This window comes from Anomaloglossus baeobatrachus, chromosome 1, assembly GCF_048569485.1.
Source record: "Anomaloglossus baeobatrachus isolate aAnoBae1 chromosome 1, aAnoBae1.hap1, whole genome shotgun sequence".
NCBI lineage: Eukaryota > Metazoa > Chordata > Amphibia > Anura > Aromobatidae > Anomaloglossus > Anomaloglossus baeobatrachus.
The window spans coordinates 413554065-413574295 of record NC_134353.1 but is presented as its reverse complement, the minus strand read 5'-3'; the positions used below and the strand labels follow the sequence as shown (position 1 = coordinate 413574295).

At 45.6% G+C, this 20231-nt stretch overlaps 1 protein-coding gene across 1 annotated transcript in view; it reads left to right on the top strand.

Moving 5' to 3' along the window:
- Positions 1-20231, top strand: part of ELL (elongation factor for RNA polymerase II) — a 110564-nt gene that overhangs the window by 23147 nt on the left and 67186 nt on the right. The window contains exon 2 of the mRNA XM_075337853.1: positions 13566-13613. Within this exon, the coding sequence (XP_075193968.1) occupies positions 13566-13613 (48 nt within the window). The remainder of the gene's footprint in view (positions 1-13565; positions 13614-20231) is intronic.

Here is a 20231-nt window from a genome sequence, read left to right as displayed (position 1 = left end):
GCAATTCCAGCTTTACAGACCTTTTGGCATTCTAGCTGTTAATTTGCTGCAGGAATCTGGAGATATTTCACTCCATGCTTCACCTCCCTCACACAAGTTGGATTGGCTTGAACGTGGATGCGGGCTGTGAGGTCAGGTGAGTTCGGCCGGCACTGGAGTCCGCTGATCTGAACTCTGCTGACCTCACAGCCCGCACACGCTGCGATGGATGCAGGGGGACACAGAACAAGTAATCGGCCGGCACTGGAGTCCGCTGATCTGAACTCTGCTGACCTCACAGCCCGCACACGCTGCGATGGATGCAGGGGGACACAGAACAAGTAATCGGCCGGCACTGGAGTCCGCTGATCTAAACTCTGCTGACCTCCCAGCCCGCACACGCTGCGATGGATGCAGGGGGACACAGAACAAGTAATCGGCCGGCACTGGAGTCCGCTGATCTGAACTCTGCTGACCTCCCAGCCCACACACGCTGCAATGGATGCAGGGGGACACAGAACAAGTAATCGTCCGGCACTGGAGTCCGCTGATCTGAACTCTGCTGACCTCACAGCCCGCACACGCTGCGATGGATGCAGGGGGACACAGAACAAGTAATCGGCCGGCACTGGAGTCCGCTGATCTGAACTCTGCTGACCTCACAGCCCGCACACGCTGCGATGGATGCAGGGGGACACAGAACAAGTAATCGGCCGGCACTGGAGTCCGCTGATCTGAACTCTGCTGACCTCACAGCCTGCACACGCTGCGATGGATGCAGGGGGACACAGAACAAGTAATCGGCCGGCACTGGAGTCCGCTGATCTGAACTCTGCTGACCTCACAGCCCGCACACGCTGCGATGGATGCAGGGGGACAAAGAACAAGTAATCGGCCGGCACTGGAGTCCGCTGATCTGAACTCTGCTGACCTCACAGCCCGCACACGCTGCGATGGATGCAGGGGGACACAGAACAAGTAATCGGCCGGCACTGGAGTCCGCTGATCTGAACTCTGCTGACCTCACAGCCTGCACACGCTGCGATGGATGCAGGGGGACACAGAACAAGTAATCGGCCGGCACTGGAGTCCGCTGATCTGAACTCTGCTGACCTCACAGCCCGCACACGCTGCGATGGATGCAGGGGGACAAAGAACAAGTAATCGGCCGGCACTGGAGTCCGCTGATCTGAACTCTGCTGACCTCACAGCCCGCACACGCTGCAATGGATGCAGGGGGACACAGAACAAGTAATCGGCCGGCACTGGAGTCCGCTGATCTGAACTCTGCTGACCTCACAGCCCGCACACGCTGCGATGGATGCAGGGGGACACAGAACAAGTAATCGGCCGGCACTGGAGTCCGCTGATCTGAACTCTGCTGACCTCACAGCCCACACACGCTGCGATGGATGCAGGGGGACACAGAACAAGTAATCGGCCGGCACTGGAGTCCGCTGATCTGAACTCTGCTGACCTCCCAGCCCACACACGCTGCGATGGATGCAGGGGGACACAGAACAAGTAATCGGCCGGCACTGGAGTCCGCTGATCTGAACTCTGCTGACCTCCCAGCCCACACACGCTGCAATGGATGCAGGGGGACACAGAACAAGTAATCGGCCGGCACTGGAGTCCGCTGATCAAAATCAGTATGCAAAATACCGCTGATGTGAAATCAGCCTTATGCTGCAGAAAAAGCACGGGATCTGTAGCGTTCATCTGCTGGTTTGGGCACTTGTGTCCCGCTTGTCGTGCAGCTCTTGCTGTATCCTGAGTGGAAAAGCAGTGTTTTTATTTCATCCATTTTTCATTCTGTCAGTCTAGGAATGGAGCCAGAAATTGTACTGTCAGATTATGGCATGACTCAGACATGTTATTGTAAATCCAATTGCTGGAAACTGGGGGATGGGTTTTCCAACGTATGTCTGTCTGCATCTCAGCATACACTGTAAAGTGCTAGCCTTCCTGCATTCCCAGCAGTCAGTGCTACCCACCCTCAATGCTCCCAGCTACACATAATAGCAGTTTATTAGGACGTCACACAGTTCTGTATGTCACTGCTTTCAGGTTGCGCCCTTTCCCTTGTGTAGCCGGGCCTTTAAAGATGTCATCAAAAGAGCAATCCATTTCTTCAGGTTTTCCAGTGGTCCGTGATTGTGATTGATCAGGCATTGGTAGCTGACCACATGTGAGGTTGTGAAGTGTAATGCCTGTCTCAGTCCAGCCTCCGAGCACGGTCTGTCCTCTATCCATACACTGTGACTACCTACTCCATACAGCACGTCTTCCATAATGTGATGGGAGGGAGTGAATGCTGATCCTCATTGTGCCTGTGACAGCTGTTTGCTGGGTAATTGAGGTCATGCCCCATTTCCCATCTTGCATAGGATTTTTCCCTTTTACTGGAAAGCATCGCTCTAGTGAGAACCATTGGCGTGGCGTTTATTTTCCTGTCCTGTGGTGTAGACTGTCCGTCTTGGGCCTTGTCTCCAGACAAAAATGAGAGGCTTTTCTACACAATCCAAACAGTCATTAGGTAATTATGAGTTAGTGCTTAGGCTTACTTTTATTTCCGCTAGGCAGCATATTCTCCATCTGAAGTTGTACAGGTAATATTTTAGCTTTCTGAGCATCCAGGCAGAGTAGAATGTTAAGAATTAAGCAGACATACCCATAATGATTGGACCGTGTCGCTTGTAGATCGTCTCAATCTCTCCACCACTCTCTTGTAGGAATGTAGTTTCTGTATACAGAGCTTGCGTCGATAGCCATTCTGCCAGGTCTTATATTCTTATAAGCTGAGGTTTGATGTACGTTAAGCATTTAAAGGGAGTTTGATAGCAGGTTTTTCCTATGTAATTTGAGAGCTGCATGATGTAGAGATGAACTCTAATTACAGCGATGTATCACGAAGGCTGCTTTCACACTACGTTTTTTTAACGCAAAAACGGATCCAGTGCAAATGCATTTTCATTTCAATGCATTTGCAATGGACTCACGTCAACATGCGTTTGCGTGCGTTATAGTGAGGATCCAGCGACTTGCAGTTTTTTTGCTTTTTTCAAAAACGCTACTTAAGGCGTTTTTGAGCTGCGTTTAAATACTGCAAATTGCTGGATCCTGACTATACTGCACGCAAACGCAGGTGAACGCTGGCATGCTGATAGACAGGATCCTGCTTGCTCTACTGAGCATACCCAGAAACCAGCCTCGCGTGATCAGTCTCTCCCCCCCTCTCCCTCCCTCTAAAATACCGCACACACTTCCGATTACGTACATCCACCGCACTCTGACCCGCTCTTACAGTCCACCCAAACACACACATATTATGCTCACCTTACCTTCCGTTCCCTCACCGGCCTCACAGTTCTTGTAGTTCGCCACTACAGGATGTCTATCGGTAACCATCGCAATGAGGGAGGAACTTCCGCTGTCAGCCGCTACTTAAAGGCAGCGCACTGACCTATCGGAGGTACGCGGCTCCTGCCTTTTGACGTCAGCGCTCTAGCAGCGGAAGGTCCTCCCTCGTTGCGATGGTTACCAGATACACATCCTGTACCGGCAAACTGCAAGATCCAGGAGGCCGGCGATGGGACGGAAGGTAAGGTGAGCATAATATGTGTACATGTTTGTGTATGTGTGGAATGGCATAAAAGGGGCCCAGGATGGGACATTTAACAAGTTGTGGAACAAATTGTATGCATTGTAATGATTTCCTATGGGAAATCTTGCTTTGCTAGACGAGTAACTTGGTTAACAAGCACAGTCCCATAACTTATTGTTCTCGTTAACCAAGGTTCCACTGTAATCAACGTTAACATGACCTGGATATATTTGGTCAAACAATTAACTTGCCCCTACAGTGTTTTCTGCAGTCGCTTCTCTTTGGTGCGGCGGTGATGTTCGGTAATATTGATCATGTTGCTCCTCACAGCTGCTTTTCCAAGTTTCTTGGTTTGGAGTGCAGTCAAGTTAGCACTGGGGGACACTGGAGACACTGGGACTGCTGAGCACGGGGTGGGGTAGGGTGGCACAGGGGACATTGGTGGCCAGAGGATGGTTGGGCAGCCACTACTTCTCTTCTGCGGGACAGGAATGCATCACACGTTAACTCCTCCCGCAAAGTACGTCCTCACTCTGCCACTGGCCAGCGTAAGGCCCTAATTTTTCAGTGTATGTATACACCGCGTTCAGTAGTGAACACTGCGTGTATGTGCAGTTTAGAGACGCGGCTGCTGCTCAAGCACTGCGGCCCCTGGCATCTCCCCAAAATCTCCACCCCTGCCCTACAGAATTATATTACCAGGGTATTTTTACCACACAATGAACTATAAAAAGTAAAAAGAAAACATTTGGGTTCCCCCCTTCAGTATATAAAGCACTCAAAAGGCTATGTGAGCAGAAAAATTAAAGTGATAATCCTTAGAGGAAGAGAAGTGAAAAAAAAGGTAAGTGCACAAAACTGTGAAAAATTGCCTGATCATGACAGGGTTAATTGTGCCACCTTCAAATCTGTGATGAGTCCGCCTTTCCTCTTGGCTCCAGTACAGCCTCCTTTGTAGATTTCGGCCCCTTCTTTTCCCCAGAAGTTGCCAGCTTCTAGCTTGGCATGTAGCCCTCCTGGGCTGAGACTCCTCTTGCGTTCACTGATGTACAGTAAATGAGTAATTCTTTACAGCCTGATGTGCGCGCTGCACTCTTGCCTCTCTATGCTGGAAGGTGAGGACGGTCTGCCAGGAATTCTGATTCTGTTATATTATTATGCTTCAATGGTACTTTATGGATGGAGATGGCTCCTACAGCCGACACTCCTGCTGTCACACTGCGTTATAACCTACGTTCCCTGGCCCCATCAGAGCTTCCGTCCAAACCCCCCAGCAAAACCGGTTTCAGTCCCCAAAAAGTTGATTTCAAACGCATGCGCCAATGGGACCATGGTCTATAATGATGCAGACTGAGTCGCCATGTACTGTCATGCTCCATTTTCAGGAATATACCATATTTTTCGTTTTATAAGACGTACCCCAAATTCAGAGATATAAAAAAAAAAGTGTCCGTCTTGTATTCCGGTGTTGTCTTACTGGAGGGGGTTGGCAGGGGCACGGTGCTAGTGGGGTCCGGGCTGGCAGCGGAAGCTGCAGTGTCTCTGGAGCAGGCCTGTAATGCAGGTGTCCCAGATGCTCTGGTGGTGGTCCTGGCTACAAAAAAAAATGGTGCCCGAAGCGGCGCGTGCACAGATGGAGCTCTTGCACGGACTCTGGCCGCTATCATGTGAACCCAGAGTGTCTGGAATGCCCGCCACAGCGGCTTGACTGCACGGAGAGGCAGCTGCACCACATGGAGAGGCAGCCACCTGTGCCAATACTCCACCTGGTAAGCAATATTCGGATTTTAAGATTCTCCCAAAAGTGGTGCACGATAGAGCGCACACGGTAACTCCATCTGCATCATTACTTGGCAAAGTTCGCTGGACCTGGCATAAAAACGCCAAGTCCCAAAATTTCAGTGACTTGCTTATGAATTGACCTGTTTTTTATTTTTTTGTGTTTTGTTATGGGGAAGTGGGGGGCCTAAACACTGATGAATCTGCCCCATTGAGTCCAGCTCATGAGTCGGTGTGTTCACTTACCTCCCAACCAGTCTGACAGTTGCAGCGTGTACAGATTGGTGTGAGATCACTTGGGAGCGATCAGGCTGGCTTGGTTCAGATTGTTCTTGGTGTTATCTTTCCAGGCCCAGTCATATTTTCTTCTGACACTATAGCATGTTAAATAGGATAGGCTTTTAGTCTTTCTAAGGTTTTAGTGGGGGAATATCTGCAGGTGCTCCTACAGTGGTTTCTGGGAATCCCAGGTTTTGCTCTATTGGACCGCATATTCTCATTATTATCTTACTGCTTGGACTGCTTTTTGAGCTGAAGTTTTGAATGATAATGATGAGCACTCGTATTGAGCATTTGGGTGCTCAAATACTCGCAGAGCTCGGCCAAGTATTGAGTGCTCAATTGTTTTTGTCCATGAAACAACAACCACAAAGTACAGGCTTGCTTCATTGCATGATGTGTGCGGGCAACCCAGAGAGAACCATTCACAGTCTCTGGCTCTTCCGGGGTATAAAACAATGTTCTTGGACTTCGTGTGACTCCCAAAATACCCGTCTGACCTCCCACCAGTAATGTTCTGTTTATGGCTGGCCTGTTCGTGTTTCCATCCTTATACAACCAATCAATGACTTTCCATAATGCTCGTTACTCGCAGCTATACCCTACACCGAGCTCCCGACACTGATGATGGTTGTGGTGTACTTGCAGTTGCATATCATTGTATAACTACACTGTATATTTGCCCTATACACATCACTCTTTAGTGGCTGAGTGTAGGCTTTTTGGATGGCTAGCTGTTGTTGAGCGGGGGCACCATATTACTGGTCTCAGGGGTGCCAACCTCCACATCAAGATAGGGACAATATAGGGCATTCACCCCGGGTCTTCTTACAGTGCTGTGCAAATTAATTGGGTCAAAGCAAAAAAAACCCACATTTTTGAATATTTAATAATAAAATGTTATAATGCACTGTTACATACCAATTTTAGTAAGAAATATGTCCTCCTTTAGCAGATATGAGATTGTCAATGCGTTTTGGCATTGATTCTACCGAGTTGTTGCATAAATTCTTCATCATGGAACCACACTTGTATGGCGCTGTTTATCATGCGTTCTTTGGTTGTACAGTCCATTTTGCCAAGACGTCTCTTCTCAATGCTTCACACATTTTCTATAGGATGTAAGTCTGGTGAATTGCCAGGCCAGTCCAGCACCTTTACTTTATTTTCTTCCAGGAATTTCTTCACACACTTGGAATTGTGGCCTGGAGCCAAATCTTGTTGGAATGTCCCTTCATATTTACGCATGAATGGCACAATAAAACATTTTAAAACTTCTATGTATTTGGATGAATTCATCATATCAACAACAGGAAATAAGCTCCCTGCACCATCAGCTGTAAAAAAGCCCCCAAATCATTGTTTTTGAGGGTGTTTTACAGTTTGTTGAATATGATCAGCTCGCAATGGTTAATTTTTGCTTCTTCTAACTACACTTGCTCTGTACTCTTGAACAAAAAGACGGTTTTCATCACTGAAAATTACCTTTTTCCACTGGCTAGATGTCCAGGATATATATTTTTTTCCCCATGCAAGTCGTTTTGCCTTCATTGGAGATGTCAGAAGTTGTTTCTCTACTGGCTTTGTTGCCCTCCAACCAACTTCCAGAAGCCTGCGCCGTACAGTCGAATCGCTAATATCTATACCTGCAGCGAACAAGTATCTTTGGGGTCTTCACTCGATTTTCTTGCATTAATTGTACTATTTCTGATAAGTGTTTTATCAGTTCTTGGTGTCGTTTTTACTTTTTCTTTCACATTTCCCTTTTCAAAGCAATTAAAACCCACTTACGATTTTGCTTAAATGCTTTGTCCCAATTAATTTGCACAGCCCTGTACCTCTAGGATATAATTATGCAATTTTTATTTATTTTATTTTTTTAAAACCTATTTTATTTGAGGTCAGCAGGCGCACATAACGAAAAGAAGAACATATAACATATACATTCCATAAGTATCTTCAGCTCTTACAATGTGTCTGCTACATCATTTTTCCTTTTTTCATTGCCACAACAATTTCATAGAATTATCTTAACAATAATATCCTTAATATCCTTTAACTTAACAAACTGTTGTATTTATTAATTTCAGTTGGTTCTGTAAATTCTCCCTACCAGTATCTTCAGTGTCCCTGCAAAATCTTCCAAACAATACCAAGACGTGCGTTCAAATTCTTAACTGGGTGATTTCCGTCTGTGTGAAGCTTTGCTCAGTAAATGTTCTCCATTTTTTGAAGAATCTTTTAGTGGACTTCTCCTTATGTTTCTCAGAGTCCAGTTTGTCGTACATCATTATCGCTTTTAGGATATTTACTATTTCCGTATTTCTCGGAGTCTGTCTTACCAGCCAATTCCTAAGTAGGCATTTCTTTAGCAGTACTACAGTGCCTACAAGTGGTATTCAACCCCCTGTAGATTTAGCAGGTTTACACATTCGGAATTAACTTGGCATTGTGACATTTGGACTGTAGATCAGCCTGGAAGTGTGAAATGCACTGCAGCAAAAAAGAATGTTATTTCTTTTTTTATTTTTTTTTTTTTTAAATTGTGAAAAGTTTATTCAGAGGGTCATTTATTATTCAACCCCTCAATCCACCAGAATTCTGTTTGGTTCCCCTAAAGTATTAAGAAGTATTTCAGGCACAAAGAACAATGAGCTTCACATGTTTGGATTAATTATCTCTTTTTCCAGCCTTTTCTGACTAATTAAGACCCTCCCCAAACTTGTGAACAGCACTCATACTTGGTCAACATGGGAAAGACAAAGGAGCATTCCAAGGCCATCAGAAACAAGATCGTGGAGGGTCACAAGGCTGGCAAGGGGTACAAAACCCCTTCCAAGGAGTTGGGCCTACCTGTCTCCACTGTTGGGAGCATCATCCGGAAGTGGAAGGCTTATGGAACTACTGTTAGCCTTCCACGGCCTGGACAGCCTTTGAAAGTTTCCACCCGTGCCGAGGCCAGGCTTGTCCGAAGAGTCAAGGCTAACCTAAGGACAACAAGGAAGGAGCTCCGGGAAGATCTCATGGCAGTGGGGACATTGGTTTCAGTCAGTACCATAAGTAACGTACTCCACCGCAATGGTCTCCGTTCCAGACGAGCCCGTAAGGTACCTTTACTTTCAAAGCGTCATGTCAAGGCTCGTCTACAGTTGGCCATCTGGTCCGCATCCATGGGAAGATGGATAGCACGGCCTACCTGGAGATTTTGGCCAAGAACCTCCGCTCCTCAATCAAGGATCTTAAGATGGGTCGTCGTTTCATCTTCCAACAAGACAACGACCCAAAGCACACAGCCAAGAAAACCAAGGCCTGGTTCAAGAGGGAAAAAATCAAGGTGTTGCAGTGGCCTAGTCAGTCTCCTGACCTTAACCCAATTGAAAACTTGTGGAAGGAGCTCAAGATTAAAGTCCACATGAGACACCCAAAGAACCTAGATAACTTGGAGAAGATCTGCATGGAGGAGTGGGCCAAGATAACTCCAGAGGCCTGTGCCGGCCTGATCAGGTCTTATAAAAGACGATTATTAGCTGTAATTGCAAACAAGGGTTATTCCACAAAATATTAAACCTAAAGGTTGAATAATAATTGACCCACACTTTTATGTTGAAAATGTATTAAAATTTAACTGAGCAACATAACTTGTTGGTTTGTAAGATTTATGCATCTGTTAATAAATCCTACTCTTGTTTGAAGTTTGCAGGCTCTAACTTATTTGCATCTTATCAAACCTGCTAAATCTGCAGGGGGTTGAATACTACTTGTAGGCACTGTATATGTGTTATATCGGGAATGTGAGCACTTGCACTGTCAGTGTCTGTAGGTTTCTATACAGTGTAGCATACAGTCCTGAGGGGGGGGGGGTGACAGGTATAACTTTCCAAATCCTCAATATGTACGCTTCCTCCCATACCCCCCTCACTCATGGGCATTCCCATATGCAGTGAAACAGTTTTGCTTTATGGAGTCCACATTTAGGGCAATGGTGCAAGAAATGCACTGGTGAGCTGCTATGTGGTATATTAAAGGCGTATGTTGCGTTGTGTACTAGCTTGAATTGCATCTTCCTCCATTGTTCGTTTATCATTACTTTCTTAACAGATTCCAACCCCCTTAGAATTTTATCATAGATGTCCTTATCGCCCAGAGCAGTCTCCCAGGTTTTAAATATTTGCTCTTTCCAGGGGCCCTGTACTTGATCTCTCAATCGTTCGTATATGATCGAAAGGGATTCATGTCCCGCTCCCTGACCAAACAATACATCAAAACTCCCCTTCTTCTCAGCCTTCCCGACCTCTTTTACCACTGATGTGTAATGTCCTGTTATTTGTAGATATTGTAGGTAATGGTGATTTTTCCAAATTAAATTTTCTCGATACCGCCGCATAACTCTCCCCTCCGTTACTTTCTGTAAATCACCCAACCTCCGTACCCCCCTCTGCTTCTATCCTTGAAATAATTGTTGAGACCCTTCAATAAAATTTGGATCCTCCCACAGCGGCATAAACTTAGAAAGACAATAAGTGAGTCTCTACAGTTTTCTCAGTGCTCTCCAGGCCCCTACTGTGTCCTTTATTAAACAGCTCTGTTTTACGTACCTTGGCATTTGATCTAGCTTCATATGTAATACCACTACTAAGTTAAAAGGGCTCGTTAGCGCCCTCTCCAGCTGAACGCTAGAAAAGAAGGTTGTCCCGTTGATTCGGTCTTTTATATGTCTGGCAAGCACCGCCAGCTTGTACAGTCTAATCATGGGCATTTGTACCCCTCCATCTTTTTTCTGTAGACACAGCTTTGAGTAGGCTACTCTTGGTCTCTTTCCCTGCCATAAAAAAATTCACAAAAGCTATCTGCAACTTATTGAAGGGAATAGTTTTTAGCGGATAGAGCAAATGCAAGAAGCTGATCATCTTTATCAGATGTGCTCTGCCAAACAAGGAAACCTTTTTCCACCTGTCTAACTCTTTAGTTATTTCTTCAATTAGGTGTGGATAGTTAAGTTTATATAGTGACATTTAGTCTCTGCCTATTTTAATTCCTAGATAAGTGATGTAGTGGGGGGTGATGTAGTGGGGGGCTATGGCTACATCTATTCCCTCGCATTGCTTGTTTCCCAGGGGTGTCAAATATAGAATCTGACACTTAATAATGCTTATCCTGTAGTCTGAGAAGGAGCCAAAGTACGCCAGTTTGTCTATTATGTTCTTTAGTTGGTTTTCTGGGTCTGACATAAATAAAAACATATTGTCCACAAAGCAGGTTAATTTTATCTTTCTATTCCCCAACTTGATTTCTGAGAACACTTCTACTTTTAAGTATTGGCTAGTGGTTCAAGGGCAAAGTCAAACCGAAAAGGGGAGAGGGGGCACCCTTGCCTAGTCCCCTTCTGTAGTTAAAAAGATTCTGACAGCCCATTGTGTTAACTCTAGCCTTACGAGTAGCGTAAAGTGCTTCCATATAGCTCCGAAAAGTCTCCATTATGCCAAATGTATTTAATGCTAGCCCTAGCCAATGCCAATTTACGTTGTCAAAGGCCTTATCCGCATCAAAGGCGTTTGATCTAATCCCGCCAATACTGTGCGAATGTTGACCACCACTGACCTGTTTCTAACACACCCCACCTGATGTGGTTCCACTATTGATGCGAGGCTCAATGCTAGCCGATCTTGCAGAGTTTTAGAGATTATTTTAATGTCTTGATTTATTAGCGATATTAGCCCGTATAACGATGGGTCCGAGGGGTCTTTGCCTTGTTTATGTATCACCTTTATATATGCCATATGGCCAGACTGTAGTAGGATTTTATTTTGGAGGATGTAGTTGAAAACTTTTACTAAAGTGGGCGTAACATCTTCATGCGGCATTTTATAAAATTCCCCCGTCATTCCATGTTGTTTTTAAGATTTTTCAGCAACTGCTCTGACTTCATCTTCTTTTATTGGGGCATTTAATATATACAATTTGTAACTACCACTACTGAGATTTAGAGTATTTAATAATTGTTGGTTTTAGGCTATGTGCCCACGTTGCGTGTTTTCGGCAATTACGCTGCGTTCTGCACCGCAGCGTAACTGCATGCATCCTGCGTCCCCTGCACAGTCTATGGAGATTGTGCAGGAGCCGTGCGCACGTGGCGTATTAGAACGCAGCGATTCGGCTGCTGCCCGAAGCGTGCGTTCTAAGAAGTGACATGTCACTTCTTCCGTGCGGTTTGCATGCGGTCTATAGGGAGAGGCAGCATGCAGAGCGCACGTTCTCTGCAGGCACCATGCGCTTCAGAACGGAGCTTTTCAGCTGTGCTCTGAAGCGCACCTTTTAGCTGCGGTGCAGAGCGCACACATGGGCACATAGCCTAGGTTCTTTTCTTTTAGATTTATAAAAGATTAGCTACAGTGCCATGGCTTGTAAATTTCTTGCTTTGTTGTGCACCGTGAACTTCAAGATCTTTGGAGATAAACTTGTAACTTTTTGAAACTTGTTCGTATTTTTCGACAATTTGGGTACTCAAGTCCTTAGATGGCTCTCTTCTCATCTTTCTGTTCTCCATGCTTAGTGTGGCACACACAGACACATAATGCAAAGATCAAGTCAGCTTCTTCCCTTTTATCTGGTTTCAGGTGTGATTTTTATATTGCCCACACCTGTTACTTGCTACAGATGAATTTGAACGAAACAAAGTTTTTCACCTATGATTTAGGAAAGGTGCCAACAATTTCCTGGCCCACTTTAGGGGGTTTTGTGTGGAATCGTGTCCAATTTGTATTTTTGTTTTTTTTTCTCTTCCAATACCTGCAATGGAAATATGTCTCTAACAAAACATATAATATCAATAATTTTCTGGGAGAAATACTTCATTTTCTTGGACAATTTCAAAGGGTGCCAACACTAATGTCCATAACCTGTATTTATAGCGAAAATAAGTCTCTTATGCATGGCAGCTAAACGCTGATGTTTATAGAAGACCTGTCATCACAAGTACGGGAGTCTTCAGCAGACCCCTGGTTGTCATAGCAACCCATCGGTGCCCCACGATCGTATCAAAATCCTTAAAATGACACTAAAGAGGCCCATAGACATCTGCATTACTCAGCGATGAAGTGGTAATAAAAAACAGCTAAGGCCTTGTGCCCACTCTGCTATTTTCTGCATTTTTTGTTGCTTCATTTAATCAATAAAAGCAAGGAAAAAATCATCCCAGCAAAGTGTGAGAATCCTGACTTGCTGTGCCCACATTGCATCTTTTTACCTTGCAGACACAGGATGTCAATTGAGTTTTTTTTTTTTTCTTGCTTTTTTCACCAATTGACCTCAATGGAGTCAGTAGAAAAACGCATGTGTAATGCACATGTTGCTTTTATTTGTGCATTTTTATGTGCTTTTTGATATCACTGGGGTTCCTTGCAGCCATTTCCTCATCTTGCTGTCTTTACTGTGGGACCTTGCTGCAGGGAAATCCAGTGACATACTGTAGGTGCCTTGTTCTGTGAGGCTATCTGTATCTCAATAACCCGGGGTAGTCATGGTGACAAACCAGGGTTATCGTGGCAGCAATCGGCTCCCTGTGATCGCATTACAGGGACCCGATCCGCCAGGGAGAGATAAGCAATTCCTCTCCCTGCCTCCTGAATGCTGTGATCGCATTGTGCTGCAGTAATGACCCCTGTGTGCAGTAGACTACTAAACTGTTAGGCTTCATGCACATGTTGAGTTTTTGGTAAGTTGTTTTTGTTTTTTTTTTTTGTTTTTTTTTAGCTCAGTATTTATAACCAAATGCTCAACTTGTGCACCAGCCCTTCTGGCTGGAGCAGGAGGCCAGACATTTGCCATTTCACTTTTGACTGCATGAAGAACAATTGAGCACTGTAAATATGGCTGCATGTAATTCATGTTTATTAGCTTCTAAATCTTTACTTTTGCCTTTCAGGACTCCTTAGGTTTGAAGCCAGCCATTCGATTTCAAGATAACCAAGGGGTAGGCTTCATTATTTCTTTTTTTTTCTATCCAAATGAAATAACTCTTGTGTATGAATGTGTGTTAAAGGGGTTGCATATAATATGTTACCTCAGACTTGTGAATCCTCACATTGTCCTCACTGTGGACTTTGAGGATTGCCGGTGTTGGTGCAGGTAACAGCGGTCTCGTGGCCACCAGTATGCCATATGCACACTCCCAGACAGAATCCGAGTAGACTTCTCAGTCAGGCCTCGCACAATACACTTGTGTTGAGTGGCCATGCCCAACTAATCCGATTCTGACCGGATATATACGTATATATCCCCTTGTGACTGTTGACCTATGCGTTTCTTTATATTGTCTGTACATGGCTTCGCTTAATAGTAAAGTGCTGCAGAATGTTAATGTGGTATAAATAAACTAAAGTCTGTAAAGTCAAGCTTTATTTACCTATACAAACTGAATTTTCCTCTCATCTAACTCATTCTTCAACAGCGTATAATCCAGCTTCCATTAACACCATTCCACTGATATTGTCCTAACCGAAATTGCTAACAGCTTGCTATCAAAGTTCACAGATCATTCTGTAGACTCCTCTCTCTCGACCGGTCTTCTGCCTTTAACCACTTCTTCCTACTACAGATTTTCTTTTCCCTTGGCATCAAAGACCTTGCCCTTTCCTGGACCTCTCATACCTTTGTGACTGCACATTTAGCGTCTCCCATTGCCATACTACCTCTTGATCTCACCCTCTTTGTTGGTGTTCCTCAAGGCTCTGTCTTGTCATCCCCTATTTTTCTCTGTATATCACAATAAATTGCATTATGTTTTCTCATGTGCGAAAAGACGACTGCCTCGGAGTAACCCTCGAATCTGCCTTGTCCTCCAAACCATACATTCAAGCCCCTTACTTTTGAGTTGGAGGTGAAAAGAGATTGCATTTCTAGAAATTTTTTTTTTCCTCACTCCTGAATCTACTAAAAAATTAGTGGATGCCTTCATTTCAAGTCTCAACTACTGCATTATCCTCCTTTTGTGGCCTTCCTGCTAACAGTTTCGCACTTCTGTACATGCTTAACACTGCTGCCTGACTAATTCACCTATGTTCTCGCTACTCCTCAACATCTCTCCTTTGCAGAGCCCTTCATTGGCTTACAATTCTCCTCTGTCTAGTTCACACTACTAACCGTAACCTACAAAACCATCCATCATCAGTCTCTGTCGGTGTGCCCTATTTCTCTGTACTAATCTCCCAATGACTTCCTCCATGTAATCTTCGATCTTCCCAAGACCTCCTTTTTCTTTTCCACACTTGTACATTCCTCACCAAATTGCTTTCAAGACTTTTCCCAAATATTCCCATCTACTCCAAAATGTCCAGTTATCCACTACACTCTGAACCTGAAAACCCATCTCTTAAGAAAAGCTCACAGCCTGTAGTGACCCTACTGCCACCTCACTACCGCCGGAGCTGCCGCAGCCCACCAGCCAACTTTCTTGCCTTCTCTTTCCCCATTTTCCTGAAGACTGTAAAAATCCACAAGGGCAAGGCCTTCTCAATCTGTACCAGTGTGCCGTTGTTGGTTTGTGCACTGGAATTTATATTTTTAGCATTTTTGATGTACAGCACCATGGAATCAATGGTGCTTTAAAAATAATCTTAGAGGTTGGCCACTACTTTTACAACTATTTTTCTTTCCCCATTACAATAAAAAACCCCCTGTATACTTAACTTTGCTGTCGGTGCTTTCTCGGGGCTTACATGAAGTTGTGACGTCACTCAAGCCCCATGCCGAATCACCAGCAGCTTCTCTTTCCTACCTTCAGGCTATGTGCGCACGTTGCGTACAGTCACTGCAGAAATTTCTGCAGCGATCTGAAGAGCACATGTTCGCTTTAAATCGCTGCAGAAATGTCCGTAGTGAAGCCGATTCCATGCGCTCTGCCTGCTGCTCCTCCCATAGACAGAGCAGGAGCTGCCGGCAAAGCGCAGGAAAGAAGTGACATGTCACTACTTGTTACGCAGCGCTTCGGCAGCGCTTTTGATTCTTCACTGATTTAACTACTACTTTACTTCATCCTGATTTGGGTAAACCTTGTCACGTTGTGATTGGTTTTAAGCTTTTTTGATTTAAAAAAAAAAAGTACGGTAAACTAAGTACTCCGTTATTTACATGTATTACTCCTGATTGGGTAATTGTTTTAGCTTTAATATCAATATCCATTTAATATCAATGCTATGTGTAGGTGTTAACAGACTAAATCTAACAGATGGGCCAGGCCCATATTTTCGGCTTTCATTTTGAACTTGGAGTATATTAAATACTGGTATTTTGGCTGCAGTGGCCACTCTTTAAATTATCATCATATATGCACTTTTAAATACTAACCTTCACGTTACCTGCAGATCAGACTATTTTTGGGGTATAAATCCTATAGAAAACACGGAATCACAAGTCCATCTTAAATACATATTAATGTTTTTTTAAATATATTACAGTGGCACAAAATCACAATCAAATTGGGTAGAGACTTCATTCTTTAAGATGGAAATTTTTTCTGTAGTATTTATTGTTGGAGTCGTCATTCTCATTTAATAGGGGCCATATAGTGGCTCATGGCTTTTAAATTTAATTGCTATGGTTTTATAGCTGTCCGGTTGATGATATAACTTTTGAGGTACTGAACATATGGAATGTACTAAAAGTAGAGAAAGCTAACACAATTGTATCTTCAATGAATCTGGACCTCTTGGTGTGGATAGATAATTAAAACTCGTTAATCTGCTGTAAGCACATAAAAAGCCAGGTATTTTTATATTGGAAAAATGGCAGTTCTGTCACCCCTCCAGTCAGCTCTGCTGAACTACAAAAGACTGCAACCAGGCTTTTCAGAGCCATAGCAATTTTATGAATATGGGGGTTTGCATGAATCCTACAGTTATGGGAGATATTTTCAGCATCATGACAGAATGGGGAATGTAACGCGGATTTTTACATAACTGACACCTGAACACAAGCCCCAAATTATTATTGGGCAGATTGATGACCATACAAATACCATATTTCTTATCTATAGAAAGGTAAAATTGTGATAGGAAATATGATCCTATATCTTCCGCCTGAAACTTCTAAGCAAAGATATCCTGAAAGTTGGGAATCTCCTAAAATTCTGAAGGACTGAGCACATCCCACAAAAAGACCCCACATGAGCTCATAAAGGGAAGGTATGTGGGTGTAACTTTGATCTTATAAAATGCATTAATTGGATTTGGTCCTTTTGGTCAGTACTTGGTGCAGTGAAAAAAAAACAAAAACTGACAGAAGCTATAGCTTGCTGTGGGTTCTTGGGTTCTAAGTAGTATGTCCCTCCTTCATCTAAACTCTGAAGCCATTGCAGTGACATCAAGTTTAGTAATTTTCTCTTGTTGATCCTTTTTTATTTATGTATATGCTGTATTTGTTCCCCCTTTTGTATATGTATAATATATATCTATATATACTGTGCGCATATATGTATATATTTTTATAAACCCTGTCTACTTATGGATTACATATATGAAATGTAATAGTTCATTACTCTAGACCACATTCCTGAAACCATGCTTGGGTTGTGAAGCTTTGCAGTGATGGTACAGAGGTAGATATATATTCCATGTGTTCGAATCGGGCGTATATATACTACTAGCTGTAATACACTGCGTTGCCCGGAATAGTAACGAAGTATCTCTGTCTCTCCCTCTGCCGGTTTCCCCCCCCCCCCCCCTTTGCCGGTCTCAAATGTCTGTGTCTCTGTGCGTGCCTGGGTCTCTGTGCGTGTCTTTGCATGTACGTGTCTCTGTGTGTGTGCGTTTGTGAGTGTGCATGTGTGTCTGTCTGTGTCTGTCTGTTTCTGTGCGTGTCTGTGGATGCGTATCTGTGTGTCTACATGTGCATGTCTTTCTGTGTACGTGTGTTTGTGTCTGCGTGTCTGTGTGTCTTTGTGTCTCTGTGCGCGCCTGTCTCTGTGCGCGCCTGTTCATGTCTGTGTGTGTCTCTGTTCGTTTCTCTGTGCGTTTCTCTGTGCGTGCCTGTGTCTCTGTGCGTGTACGAGTATGCGTGTGTCTGTGTTTGTGCGTGCATCGGTGTTTGTCGGTGTGTGTACGTGTCTCTGTGCATGTCTCTGTTCGTTTCTCTGTGCATGCCTGTGTCTCTGTGCGTGCCTTTGCGTGTACTTGTCTGTGGATGTGTGTCTCTGTGCGTGTGTCTGCATGTGCATGTACGTGTGTTTGTGTCTGCATGTGCGAGTCTGTGCGCTTGTCTATTGCTGTGCGGCTCTATTTGTGTCTCTCTATGGGTGCGTGTCTCTGTGGGTGCGTGTCTGTGCTTATATCTTTGTGTGCATGTCTGTGTGTGCGTGTGTTTGTGTCTGCATGTGAGAGCTTGTGCGTGTCTGTGTTTTTTGTGTCTGTGTCTTTGTGCGTGTGTCAGTGGGTGCATGTCTCTGTGTCTGCGTGTGCGAGTCTGTGTGTCTGTGTCTATCTCTCTGTCTCTGTGCCTGCCTGTCTCTGTGCGTCTGTGTCGGTGCGCGCCTGTCTCTATGCGCGCCTGTGTGCCTGCCTGTCTCTGTGCGTGCCTGTATCTCTGTGCATGTCTGTGTGTGCGTTTCTTCATGTGTGTGTGTGTCTGCGTGTGTGTCTGGGTGCATTTGTGTGTCTGTCTCTCTGTGTTTCTGTGCGTGCCTGTCTCTGTGCGTGCCTGTCTCTGTGCGTGCCTGTCTCTGTGCGTGCCTGTCTCTGTGCGTGCCTGTCTCTGTGCGTGCCTGTCTCTGTGCGTGCCTGTCTCTGTGCCTGCCTGTCTCTGTGCCTGCCTGTCTCTGTGCCTGCCTGTCTCTGTGCCTGCCTGTCTCTGTGCCTGCCTGTCTCTGTGCCTGCCTGTCTCTGTGCCTGCCTGTCTCTGTGCCTGTGTGTGAGTCTGTGTGTCTGTGTCTGTCTCTCTGTGCCTGCCTGTCTGTGTGTGTCGGTGCGCGCCTGTCTCTGTGCGTGCCTGTATCTCTGTGCGTGCCCGTATCTCTGTGCATATCTGTTTGAGTGTTTGTGTGTGTGTGTGTGTGTCTGTGCATGTCTGTCTCTGTGTTTCTGTTCCTGTCTCTGTGCGCGCCTGTCTGTGCGCGCGTCTCTCTGTTCATGTCTCTGTGCGTGCGTCTGTGTTTGTCAGTGCACGCCTTTCTCTGTGCATGTACGTGTCTCTGTACGTTTGTGAGTCTGTGCATGTGTCTGTCTTTGTATCTTTGTGTCTGTTTCTGTGCGTGCTTGTGGATGCGTGTTGTGTCTCTGCGTGTGTCTGCATGTGCACGTCTGTGTTTACGAGTGTTTCTGTGTCTGTGTGTGCGAGTCTGTGCGTCTGTGTGTGTCGGTGCGCGCCTGTCTCTGTGCGCGCCTGTGTGCCTGCCTGTCTCTGTGCGTGCCTGTATCTCTGTGCATGTCTGTGTGTGCGTTTCTTCATGTGCGTGTGTGTGTGTGTCTGCGTGTGTGTCTGTCTCTCTGTGTTTCTGTGCGTGCCTGTCTCTGTGCGTGCCTGTCTCTGTGCGTGCCTGTCTCTGTGCCTGCCTGTCTCTGTGCCTGCCTGTCTCTGTGCCTGCCTGTCTCTGTGCTTGTCAGTGCACGCCTTTCTCTGTGCGTGTACGTGTCTCTGTGCGTTTGTGAGTCTGTGCATGTGTCTGTGTCTTTGTATCTTTGTGTCTGTTTCTGTGCGTGCTTGTGGATGCGTGTTGTCTGTGCGTGTGTCTGCATGTACGTGTCTGTGTTTACGAGTGTTTGTCTGTGTGTCTGTGTCTTTGTGGGCGCGTGTCTCTGTGCGTGTCTTTGTGCGTGCCTGTATCTCTGTGCATATTTGTGTGTGCATGTTTGTGTGCGTGTGTTTGTGTCTGCATGTGTCTGGGTGCATGTCTGTCTGTGTGTCTGTCTCTGTGCGTGCCTGTTTCTGTGCGCGCGTGTCTCTTTTTGTGTCTCTGTTTGTGCCTGCCTGTCTCTGTGCCTGCCTGTCTCTGTGCCTGCCTGTCTCTGTGCCTGCCTGTCTCTGTGCCTGCCTGTCTCTGTGCCTGCCTGTCTCTGTGCCTGTGTGTGAGTCTGTGTGTCTGTGTCTGTCTCTCTGTGCCTGCCTGTCTGTGTGTGTCGGTGCGCGCCTGTCTCTGTGCGCGCCTGTTTGCCTGCCTCTGTGCGTGCCTGTATCTCTGTGCGCGCCTGTATCTCTGTGCGCGCCTGTATCTCTGTGCGCGCCTGTATCTCTGTGCGCGCCTGTATCTCTGTGCGCGCCTGTATCTCTGTGCGCGCCTGTATCTCTGTGCGCGCCTGTATCTCTGTGCGCGCCTGTATCTCTGTGCGCGCCTGTATCTCTGTGCGCGCCTGTATCTCTGTGCGCGCCTGTATCTCTGTGCGCGCCTGTATCTCTGTGCGCGCCTGTATCTGTGCGCGCCTGTCTCTGTGCGTTTGTGAGTCTGTGCATGTGTCTGTGTCTCTGTGGGCGCGTGTCTCTGTGCGTGTCTCTGTGCGTGCTTGTATCTCTGTGCATGTTTGTGTGCGTGTGTTTGTGTCTGTGTGTGTCTGGGTGCATGTCTGTCTGTGTGTCTGTCTCTGTGCGCGCCTGTCTCTGTGCGTTT